Raw genomic sequence first — 11,686 nt, 5'->3', positions numbered from 1 at the left:
GTTGAACGCAGCGCGGTTGTACCCGGATGTGCAGGAAGCGCTAGGCCCCGCTTATCAGCTAGGTACCGACACACGTGTAAGACGCGTAGAATGCCTCGTCCCTAAAAAAGGAAGACTCCGTTTATAAACCCGTCTGGAGCAACGGAAGCATGTTCGGCTCTTCGAGATCTGGAGGAGTTAGAGGAGGCCAGGACCAATTCAACTGGGACGATGTGAAAACCGACAAGCACAGGGAGAACTATTTGGGTAAGGCACAGCAAGCTTTGCTACCCCTCCCAGATCAGACAGGCATTTACCAACTGGGGCTGCCTAAATCAGGATAAATCCTCTACAGGATTACAGGAGATCTGCCAGGACATGGCGGACTTTAAGCGCTTTTAAGAGGCTTGTCGAATGATCAACAGTCTGGTCAGCTCTGAACGCAGCATTCAGTTATTTTCAATATCTATGTAGTTGTTTAAATTAATCTCTCTAATCTACCCAGGGTAGGTTATCTACCTACAAAACACCGCTGGCTAAGCATGCTTCCCGACACTGACAAAAACAGCTACGAACGACCCACCAGAAGTAGGTTGTTAAGCAGCTGGAATTATTCATCCTAATCTCAGTTGATTACGTACATAATTAACTGTATTATTTAGGACAAACCCAGTCAAGTAATTTGCAAAACTCTTCGCTAGCCTACAAGTTTCCTAAGAAACAGCTGTGATCCCAGCGTTACCTGTGTGAGCTGGGTCCTCTCTCATCGCGTCGCGGTGTTTCTGTGTGTTTGGAGCACTCGCTCCCTTCATTCCTGATGCGGTATCTGGATGGTGCCGTTCCCCTATTCGGTCGCACCCTCGCTGCGGATCTGCCCCGGGAGCGACTCTTCTGTGCGGATCTGCCCCGGGAGCGACTCTTCTGTGCGGATCTGCCCCGAGAGCGACTCTTCGCTCGTTTACGTAACTGACGCACCGACAGGGTTTCTGCCAGCGTGTCCACTGATGCTGTCGGTCTAGCAAATATTTAGACAAGTAAACTGTGCTTTACTTGGTTTGATTTCCTTTACCCCACTACGCGAAGCTTTTATGAGTGATATCCTTATAATCGCATGTTCTTTTCGGTTACACGGATAGAAAAGCGCTTTTCCCCCTCTTCCCAAGAGGACAAAATGACATTTACATATAAATAAATGTACATATTGCTTGCCAATATGGATTTTATTATGCACCATTTCATTAATTAATAGGGCATGCTTTTACGTCACCTATCTCTTCATCAATCCCAAGCAGAAGTTGTTTTCCCCCTTTTTTCACTATTTTTAGGGAACTCCCTCATGGCACCCGTGGGGCGCTGGCAGAAAGGCAAGGACCTGACATGGTACGCGCGAGACAAGGCGGGCGAGGCACCTCTGTCCCGAGAGGAGGAGCTGTCTGCGGTCCGCGAGGCAGAGCGCGAGGCGATGTTGGCAGCTCTGTGAGTGGATCGTCCGTCCCAGATATTTGTCTCTCTGTTTACATTTTTCTTTGTGTCTTTCTTTCTCACGTCTTAATTTTTCTTGGTTTGTATTTTAGGGGTCATAAAACTATCCAGAAACGTCCGGCTGGTCTTACTAAGGAGGTCTGCTGTTAAAGGGCTTATATCCTTTCTTCGCTGCTACACGCATACTGCGTTTTTTTTGGCGTCAGGGTGCCGCTGTCGCTGTGCCTCTGTTGCTGAGTGTTCTGTTTGGCCCTGTAGGACCTGGTGGATGTGTGTAGGAGAGAGGGGGAGGACCGCGGCGTGGACAGATTATCCGGCCTCGGGAGCTCCAGGTAAAAGTACTGAAACACTTCAGTGTGGTGGTGTTGTGTTTGGGGCAGGTTGGCAGATAAGGCGGTGATGGAACTCCTGATTAATTTGGGACAGTCTTCTTAAAGCAGGCTGTTCTCTTCGCCTTATTTGGTTTGGTCGTCCTACGAAATGTCTGGAATGTCACAAGAATGTTATTTAGTTTCCTATATGCTTATGATTAGACAGAGTTTTTCCTGAATTCTTTTGGACCACAGCCAGAACCTGGGAGTCCCATCTGAACCTTAGCTGGGGTGAATATTCTGTGTTGATGTTTTGTTTCGCTGTGTTTCTCAGTGCTGGCACCCGAAGGATGATTCTTTCGAAACAGGAGAAAGAGGCTGTGAAGATGGGCCTGCCCGTGTTCACGGTACATGCAGTAAACTAGTATGAACGGCATCTAGAAATTCAGATCCAGATTCCGGATTAAAAAGGTGGAAATTTGTCACAGATTTCTAAGAGCTCATTATCCATCCATCAGTAAAGTCAAAGAAGAATGAAATGCAGTTCTGCTTTACATTTGTTGTTCTGCTTCAATTTCATGTCACTGGTTTTTCAGCATCACAAAGCTGTTGGAGCTGCAGAAGCACCCAGCCAGAGGACGGAGGACGTGCAGCGGGCTGAAGACACGAACAGGTTAGAGGACAGCACTTCCAGCTTTAAAACTGGGCCTGAAAACCAACAAGTAACACTCCTACAAGATTGAGAGTTTGATGATTTGAAGGATTAATTAACGTGTTAGGTAAAACTAAAACGTAAGATTGTTAAAACTGCACAGTAAACCTTCACATTAGAGATGTGTAGAGAAGTAAGACAACAGCGTTATCTGAGAGGTTATTGATCGGAGTTTTAAACACACAAACTTTGGTCCGTAGTTCGGGGTTCTGGATGGCACCACAGGTGGCCAAAACATTGCACATCATTCAGGAACCAAACTGAACTGGCGTTTCAGGATATATTTAATACAACACTCCCTTAGCCTAATCCCTGTGGATTATGACTGCATCTAAACGATACGGTCTATGAAAAACAAACAATGGCTGTGAACTATACGTTTCTGTAAAGCTTATTAACATCACCATGTAAATGAATTGAACGAATACAAGTGTGTTAAAATCCACGATGGTACAGTCCTGCTGACCCCACCTACTGTGGTTCAGACCGAGCGAACTATGGATGCCATCTCCACGTTCTGAGTCGTAGTTTGTCTCCTCTTCACAGTGACAGAAACGGCGGTCACAAGAAAAGCAAAAAGGAGAAAAAGAGCAAAAAAGAAAAGAATAAGGACAAAAAGAAGCATCACCGACGGGAGTCGCCCTCAGGCCGCTCAGATTCCGACGGCAACAGTAAAAAGTAATGCATCTGTTCGTATTTTCTTCATAGTATATTATTTCTGCTACATCATTTAGGAGACTTGTAGTACAAAAGGACTGAACGAGTTGTGTGTCGAATTCTGGCCTGCTCGTTAAGTTTCTCCGGTATGCAATAAGCTGTTTCCTACGGTAGGTGGCACTGTTGCACAGTTTCCAGGAGCGGCGTGCCCATCCCGTTTGCAGTTATGACGTTGTACTTGTAGGACGTTTCAGTTGAAATTGCACGGAAATTAGCGTATTTATCGACAGACACTCAGGAAAACTGCAGTTTTAATCTCATCAACCTGAATTGCTGAAAAGAAATTTTTAGTCAAGAATGGAATTATGTCTGTTGTGATTTATTATGGGCTGTAAGACATGACTTGTTTAGACAGGGCAGGTGGCATGGTTTATCCTGCATGTCTGCTGGGTCCTTTTTTTTTTTTTTTTTTTTAATTTAAACCGCAATTTGTGCATCTGTCCTATCCCCACACACACTACCCATGCTTGTCCCAGCTGTGTGTGTGTACTGTGCTACAGACGCAGACAGGACCATGGAGACCGCCGCGGTGCTAATCCATCACATGGCAGCCAAAGTGGAGCCACTGCATGTGACAGCCATTCAGCTCAGATGTCAAAGTTCAGGCATAGAAGCCCCTCCCCTTATTCTCGGGACCGCCTCCACCACAGGAGCTCCTCCCCTTCTCAGAGGGAGCACCCTCACCGGCGGCACGACACGGACACTTCACTGGACAGCGGGGGTCGTGGTCACGGTCGCCACGCCAAAAGAACGTCTGTTCCACAGAGCCACCGACATCGACATGACACCGACTCAGATGACTGATGCCACGATCGCTACGCCTTCCTCCCTGTACTAGCCAATCGGAGACTAGCTAGTCAGTGTCTCTGTGCCGGCGGGGTCAGTTTAGGCTGTTAGACAGACCAGTGTTTCATGTTCTCTTAATTCAACTCCAGACCTGGTTACCAAAGTTACCATGGCTTTCCTCTGCCTGCTCAGGTGTAGTGTGGCACACCTGCTGTACCAGAGCATGGGGTTCACGGTCCTCTGCTCACTATAACCCTCAGTGATGTGAAGACCATACTGTAGTAGATGCACCTTCATGCGCAGGATAGGCAGTGTACTGTGACCAGAACACCATATTCTTTAGAAGACGTTTTTAATACTCCAAAAAGTTTTGGGTTTTTTTGCATTCACAATTACCAAAAATGTAGTTTATGGTAGTTTAACAACACGAATGTGTGTGTTTCCTGGACGCCCTCTTTTCTGTAAGTGGCCCGTGAAATAAACATACTCTTTTTTTAAAACGCCTAAGCGTGGCTGTTCTCCACTGAGGTCCATCAGTCTTTTGAACGCAGTTACGTCTGTCGGTCTTTTCGGCCTCGGGGAGCTCCGTGGAGTTTTCTCCATCAGCGGGGCGCGCCCAGCCTCCCCCTCCGGTGGTGGAGTGAGCCCCGGCCTTAGTGGGGGATGCTGTTTGTGAAAGGGGCATCCACTGCCTCACCAGAAAAGAGCAAAGCCAAGACAAAATGAGGAGAGCAGGAAACATCCCACTCCATCTCCTGCAGGCGCTCAGGGGGTGAGTGCCCCCCCTACACAGCAACGAGTGGCCTGCACAAAAGCCACTCTGTAAGAGCGCCAAAGCACAGGAGGGGACGAGAGGAGAGGGATTGGGGGGGGAAACGAGGGAGGAAAGAGAGAGAAACTTAGAGGGGAGGGGCCTGACACCACATCCCTCCCTCCTGCTGTGTGTTACAGGCTTGGCTGCAGTATCCATGGCAGCCTGATTGGCCTGGAAGAGCCCCGGCTGGGGGTGAGTCCTCTCACTGCACCCTGACTGCCCCTCAGGCTCTGCCCACTCATGTCCATCACCCCTTAGAGCCACACCTTTTGGTGCTAATCCTAGACAACCCCACTCACAACATCTGCCCTGGGGAAAGTGGAATGTAAACGGGTTGACTAGGACTGGGAATTACCCGGTACTGACGTGACTTTTGTTCTGGGGTTTAATATTTCAAGAAACTCCTGAAAACCTGACTTTGGCCAGGAACTAGCTCAGGACTGGGCATAGCCCAGTGGGTCATTGTGCCAGGCCCTGGGCCAGTCTGGGAGGAAGAGCCACACCTCCATGCTGGTCTGTCCTGTTCAGTACATCCCACACCCACTACTCCCGAGCTAACAAACGTGTCCCTTCTGTGTCTTGGGGATGCCTGCACTGCTCCTGGATCAGTGGGAACAGCCTTCTTTTCTAGCGCGCACACACACACACCCTTTTGGCCTTCACATCATTCCCACTTCCCCCCGTTAATGAACGCAGCCGTAGGGCCACGTTATGCTGCAGACAACCAAGCGAGGAACAACCGGACAGCCAGTCATGTTTTACACTCATTTCTTTAATTACAGTGCTTTTTCTGTCAAAGTCATACACAAGATAAGTTTACATTAAAAAAAAAACAAAACAAAAAAACAAACATTCATGTTAATAGTCACTCAGACAAACTTTGCTAGAAGAGATTCATATATAGTTTTGTCCCAATACAAGCAATCAGTGTCTATAAAATCAGAGGTTCCTTAAGGAGTACTAACTAATGGGCTCGTTCAGTTGGTGTGGGTTTTAATGCCGTCACTTTAAATGGACGTTTCCTAGCAACAGTCAAACAATGCAAGTCGACCTATGCCTAACCCAGCGAGGTCACAGACCAGTGCGTTCACTTCCGGGTCTAAATGGGGAGCTCTACAGATCACAAAGGCACCGCGAATCACCTGGAGGAAAAAAACAAAACAAAAAAAACAGCCATATCAAAAATATGAAGCTCACACACATTTAATATTGCTGTACCATGCCACATTCTCAAGAGATTTGTGTTTTTACCCCGTTCAGAACGCCAAAAAAAAAAAAAAAAAAAAGTGTGAGTGAAGTTAAAGGAAACCCATTAAACCGCTGAAGTGACGATGTTAAACATCGACTAACCCCCCCCCCCGGAGAGGCTGCTTTCAGGAGCGAGTTGATTCAGACATCCACTCACAAAGCCCCTGAATCCCGACGTCTGTGAAACCACAGAGCTGAACAGTGGAGCTTCTCTGCTGCTCCTAACGCAGGCAACTGGGCTCACTCGCAAAACAGAGAAAACACTGAATGGATTTATCCTGTAGAAACGAAACAGTTGGAAACCTGTCCCAATACAACACCCTGGGCCTGTGTGCGTTTTCTCTCCCTCCTCGCCGGCTCCGTTTTTCTAGCTCGAAAGGCAAAACATGATTTAACCTGAGTCACCACGACCGGGTTTTTCCCCACGGCGTACCAGAAAAGCAAAAAGCCGACCTGTTCGCCGCAGTGCGGGGAGGCCCCACCAAGGCCTGCTGCACACGAGAACAGCGCCACCTAACAACCAACCCACGCCAGCACACCACACCCCTATCGCCGCACAGCTGGTACGGCACACAGCAAGGGGCTTGATGAGAAAACAGCTCATATAAGAGAGAAGCTAGGCCCTGCCAAGGCTTGTGGAGTGAACCAAGGATGCTTCTGGGTTCTCCTTTTTCGAAGTGGAATCCCTAACTGCTGTAGGTAGTGTGTATCTGTGCATGCTGCCTTGAGATCAATGACATATTGTGTTTACAGTACATGTTACTCTTGCAGCCTGCACAAAACCAAAACAATAAAAAAAACAAAACAAAAAAAAAACTGTGCAGACAGCAATCGGGAGAGGGAGACGAGAGCTACTGGAAGTGACGAAGACGTTCTCCCTCTCCCTCCCCACTACAACGGATCAACCTCTGTGCCAAATGATTAAATAAAACACATAAGAACAGGAGAGAAGAGGCCGTGTATAATATAACCCACCTCGCGACAAAACAAAAACAAACCAAAACTATTTACATCAAAGATGAGGGTGAGAGCACACGGCGGAGGTCACGGCATGCTCTTAAGAGCACAGCTCTGCTATTTCACTGTGGCCACGTACGACCAGACAGCAGCAGCTTCTCACGACCCGAGACTCTAAGCTTCTGTGAGATGAGGGAAGGGAAGGGAGAGGGAAGAAAAACAAAAAGAGGCGAATGTAGGAGTGAGGCGATCATTTCTGGTTCTTGAGCTGGTTGGAGAGCCAGTCCAGGCCCTCGTACAGGCCGTCTCCGCTGGTGGCGCAGGTGGCCTGGATGTACCAGTTCCTGTGGCGGAGAGAGTGGAGGCCCAGCTTGTCTGTGATCTCCGCGGCGTTCATGGCGTTGGGCAGGTCCTGGGGGCGGAGCGGGGCGGGGCGGGCGTCCAGCAGTAGCGTTTAAAACAAAAACAAACCCACACACACCTAATTACGCTGTGCACATAAACAACAGGAGCAACTCGATCACTAGAACTGAAACAGCAAATACTGAGATATTGGATGTTTACTTCCACTTTCTAAAAACAAAAAAGGGGCCGATTTTGCAGTTATAGGAACATCTCATTTCAGCAAGTTGGTTTGTTTGACAACAAAACTGTACCAAGTTCTAACAAATACAAAGGACTTCGTGTCGTGTCTTCTAGCAGCGCATATCCTAATCAGCGACACCTGGCACATTCTGAAAGGAGCTCCACCCGTTCGGGTCCAAGGCCGGACTGGTGCGGCACCTGTTTGTTGGCGAACACCAGCAGCACGGCTTCCCGCAGTTCGTCCTCTGCCAGCATCCTCATCAGTTCCTCTCGGGCTTCGTTCACGCGCTCTCGGTCATTACTGTCCACCACAAAGATCAGACCTGGACCGGCCCACACACGTGAAGAGCAGACGCATTAGCTCATGACCACTCTGAACATGCCTGGATAAAAGAATTCAGTCTGCTACATACCAAAAAGACATGACAGTGCCAAGCTGAAATGCATTTCTTTAGAGAACAAAACATTTGCAATTTCCATACACGTATGGAAAAAACTGTATGAACGACGAGATAAGAGATCATTCAGTTATTTTATTCCTCTTTAACACACAATGTAGCGTTGCCAGCTGTCCTCCCAAGGCTATGTCCTCTCCCCAGGTAAGCTCCAGATCTTACCCTGTGTATTCTGAAAGTAATGACGCCATAACGGTCGAATCTTGTCCTGACCGCCCACGTCCCAGACCGTGAAGCTGATGTTCTTGTACTCTACCGTCTCCACATTAAACCCTGGGATCCACGAGAAATGTTATCAACAGTGTGTATCATAAAACATTGCAAAATACACTAAACACCATGATAAACAGGTGACAAACTCTAGAGACACATAAGATAGCCATCTCTTACCAATGGTTGGGATTGTGGTAACAATTTCTCCGAGCTTCAGCTTATATAATATAGTCGTCTTGCCAGCGGCATCGAGGCCTACCATCAGAATTCTCATTTCCTTCTTGCCAAAAGCTTTGAAGAGGTTGGCAAAGATATTCCCCATCTTTGACAAGTCTAGTAATTACTCTGAGCTGGAAGTGAGAGAGAGCAACGTTATTTGTACTGGGTGGATACCTGATGCATCTTTTCAGAAAGCAACACACCAAGTTATCCTGCATTACCAAACTATTGAGCAAAACTACAGTGGCAGTCCGTTCCTCATTTAAACTACAGTCTGTACTCTGGAACAATCCTAACAACGAAACAAAAAGCATGAACATTCCCACAGACTACATTCTTGTGTCTATTTCACCTAATTCTAACAGTGCAACTTGACAAGCCAACTTTGACTTCTTGAGCCAAGCAAGACTTGCTCATAGTCTCGTGGCAAAGAAACCGAACAGGAGCTTCGCGGCACCAACTAAAAATCCTGTCTGTTTATTAGCTAGTATTAAACATTCCCAAGAGACTAAAGAGAAGAGCTGAATAGCCTTTCCGTGCGTGTGCGCGCGCCGGGTAGCTAGCCAGGTGCCAGCGGCGCTAAACTTCGTCTAACTTACCTGGCTAGCTACATTAGCAGCATAAACTCTTCCGTTATCAATAGTACGCTATCTGAGCTCGATATAATGTCAGTGTTTAATAAGACAGATAACACAGGCGTGTTAAACCTCTTCCCCTCTAGCGGCCCGTTAATCGTCCACTATTAGCTGGGTCTTTGTCAGGTACTAACAGCCAAACTGAGGAGCTCGCTCCTGGTCTACCTCATAGAATGCATGAAACGTCACATTAATCATTCTTAAAAAGCTACGTCACTCTTAAAAAGTTATCAGTACTGAATGACGGTTTAGGTTACAAAACATTATTATAGTTTAATAGGAGTTAACAATCGTTTGCTTACAATTAGTTCGTTTCCTCTCCAACTTCAAGGCGTTTCCTTCCTCAAGATGGCGGAGTTCCGGCCACGTCAGCGACTCCTGCGTCACTTCCGCTCAGGGAAACTAAATGAAGACAAATTTCGAAGTGAGACATCGCATTAAAGACAGAAAAGGCTCGAGTGTCAGAAAGATGCTACATAAGTGTATAAATGCAGTAATAATACCACTACTACTAATGATGATGATGATGATGATGATAATGTGATAATAATAATAATGTAATACCACTACTACTAATAAAAAGTGAAACCCTGTTTGTGATGGGAGAGTCATATCAATGTGTCTTCACTGTTGAACATACCTGTGAACATACCTGTGCTAACAAGGCAAGTCAGAATAAGAGTCACTTCACTTTGGATGACACCTCTAATCGCATATAGAAATGGTGTAGTAGCATTACAAACTGTAAAATGAATGTTGAACAGAACTGGTGATGCTTCTACTCGGGTTGGTGTTATGGATTTCTTTCTGTTCTTCACCTAATTACCAGTTATTTATGTGACTGGCGACAAAATATTGAAGAAAATTAAAAACCGTGATCACAAACTGTCAACTTGACTGCAGGTGTCCAGGGCAAGCACTATTAAAAAAAAATCTTCTGGCATCTCACTTCACAGGTGCACGTCGCGGGCTACAGAACAGCTGTTCACTACCCCTTCATGTGGTGTGTCTCACGCACACAACAGCACATATTCATGCACGTAGTCTTGCAATGTTAGCAGCGAGAGTGGAGGGGCTGAGAGTTGCTGGGCTCCCTTAGACCACTGCCTCTTCATCAGGTGTTCTCACGGCCGGACTAGCGCGGAGGAGGTAAAGGCCAGAGGGCTCGGGCCCCAGTCACCTCAACCCCGGCGGGGTAGGATCGGTCCTGCATCGCCCCAGAGCACAATGCCCCGCTGTATGTGCAGAGACAGCAGGTGCTCGCGCAGGGGCCCTCGTTCAAGAATGGGAAAGTCAAAAAGGGCCCATGACACAACATATTACTGTTGAGTTTGGTGACAGGCTCGTCTTTGAATTATACAGAAAAGGCCATTCACTTGAAATATTTATTTATTTTAGAAATATCCCCTTCAAGTAGCTAATCTTAGCAGGTCTGAACAGAGAGAAAGACACCAGGGCACCAGTCCTAGAGGAGACCTAAAGCTCCGTGGCAACATCAGCACTACATACAACACATCAGGCTACAGTGAATTAAACATGCTTTGTGTGAAGTTTATATTCTTTACCTCCAGTAATTCTTAATAAGAGGCTTTGGAGTATAGTACAGAGTTCTGGATGTTTGTTTATCATAACTGTGTGGAAAATCAGGAAGTGATGTGTGCCTTCTCCTAAGAACCTGCTCCTCTTTGTTTGCTGGAGTGCTCACTGAGGCCCCCTACAGGCAAAGATCTAACTGACATATCACGGAATTTGATGAACCTGTCATTGAGATTGAACCTGTTTTGTACACATCTAAAAAATCTACGTGTAATTTTTAAACTAAGAATTTTCACTGGTGATGCAAATATATTAAACCACACTTATTTGTCAGTATTTAGACCTAAATGAAAACAGATAAATAAATGGAACAATAGCAGTTAGAGATGAACTGGACAAATGTCTTTCTTATCTATAGAGGTCTGAATAGTCCACATTCACAATCCAGATTATTTTTACCACATGGAAACAACATACAGTGAGATGAGCTGAACTTGAGCCAGTTGGTTCTCTAAATGGGTTCTTCTTGGCAGTTGAACAGTAGCTTGTCTGTGAGAACTTTGCAGCTTCGATAAGCCCAGTGTATTCTGATGGTCTGACTGAATGGAACTGGCACATGAGTCATGTGAAATATTCTTGAGTAAAATACAGATGATATATACTAAAGACATAATTTACTACTGATGTCTAACCACAGACAATAGCCCTGGCCATCTGTACAAAGCTATGTGAATATGTAAATATGTAAATATGTGAATATGTGAATAGAGGTTAACAGCAACGAGCACTACTGTTTTGAGAGGGTTTGAGTGAACTTTGGCTCCACATACAGTAGTAGCGAGACATGTGGTGCCTGTGCTCTTTTTAAGGGCTCCAGCTGTGTGAGCCTGGGAGAGAGAACATGAGCTTAGGAGAGACAATGTGAGCCTGGGAGAGACAACGTGAGCCTGGGAGAGACAACGTGATCTTAGGAGAGACAACGTGAGCCTGGGAGAAACAACATGATCTTAGGAGAGACAACGTGAGCCTGGGAGAGA

The 11,686-nt window shown here is 46.5% G+C and overlaps 2 protein-coding genes across 3 annotated transcripts; one reads left to right on the top strand and one right to left on the bottom strand.

Moving 5' to 3' along the window:
• Positions 1–112: 112 nt before the first annotated feature.
• On the top strand, positions 113–4,487 carry c13h1orf35 (chromosome 13 C1orf35 homolog). Of its 2 annotated transcripts, none has more exons than XM_027025697.3 (8): positions 113–246; positions 1,305–1,455; positions 1,554–1,599; positions 1,720–1,793; positions 2,107–2,179; positions 2,369–2,445; positions 3,031–3,162; positions 3,702–4,487. In XM_027025697.3, the coding sequence occupies exons 1-8, from the start codon at positions 150–152 to the stop codon at positions 4,003–4,005; spliced, it is 954 nt and encodes a 317-aa protein (XP_026881498.3). In that variant the 5' UTR covers positions 113–149; the 3' UTR covers positions 4,006–4,487. The 2 variants fall into 2 exon arrangements, with proteins under 2 accessions (XP_026881498.3, XP_026881497.3); XM_027025696.3 differs by having other exon boundaries at positions 3,678–4,487.
• A 1,065-nt stretch (positions 4,488–5,552) lies between these two features.
• Positions 5,553–9,536, bottom strand: arf1 (ADP-ribosylation factor 1). Its single transcript, XM_035519878.2, has 5 exons — positions 9,416–9,536; positions 8,437–8,609; positions 8,209–8,319; positions 7,790–7,914; positions 5,553–7,418 (listed from the first exon to the last, which is right to left on the bottom strand). Exons 2-5 carry the CDS (start codon positions 8,579–8,581, stop codon positions 7,257–7,259), a joined length of 543 nt encoding a protein of 180 aa, XP_035375771.1. The 5' UTR covers positions 8,582–8,609; positions 9,416–9,536; the 3' UTR covers positions 5,553–7,256.
• Positions 9,537–11,686: the final 2,150 nt, after the last annotated feature.

Source organism: Electrophorus electricus, chromosome 13, assembly GCF_041902795.1.
Source record: "Electrophorus electricus isolate QZ-2024a chromosome 13, ASM4190279v1, whole genome shotgun sequence".
Lineage (NCBI taxonomy): Eukaryota > Metazoa > Chordata > Actinopteri > Gymnotiformes > Gymnotidae > Electrophorus > Electrophorus electricus.
The sequence above is the reverse complement of the archived record's forward strand: the minus strand, read 5'-3'. Positions and strand labels throughout refer to the sequence as shown.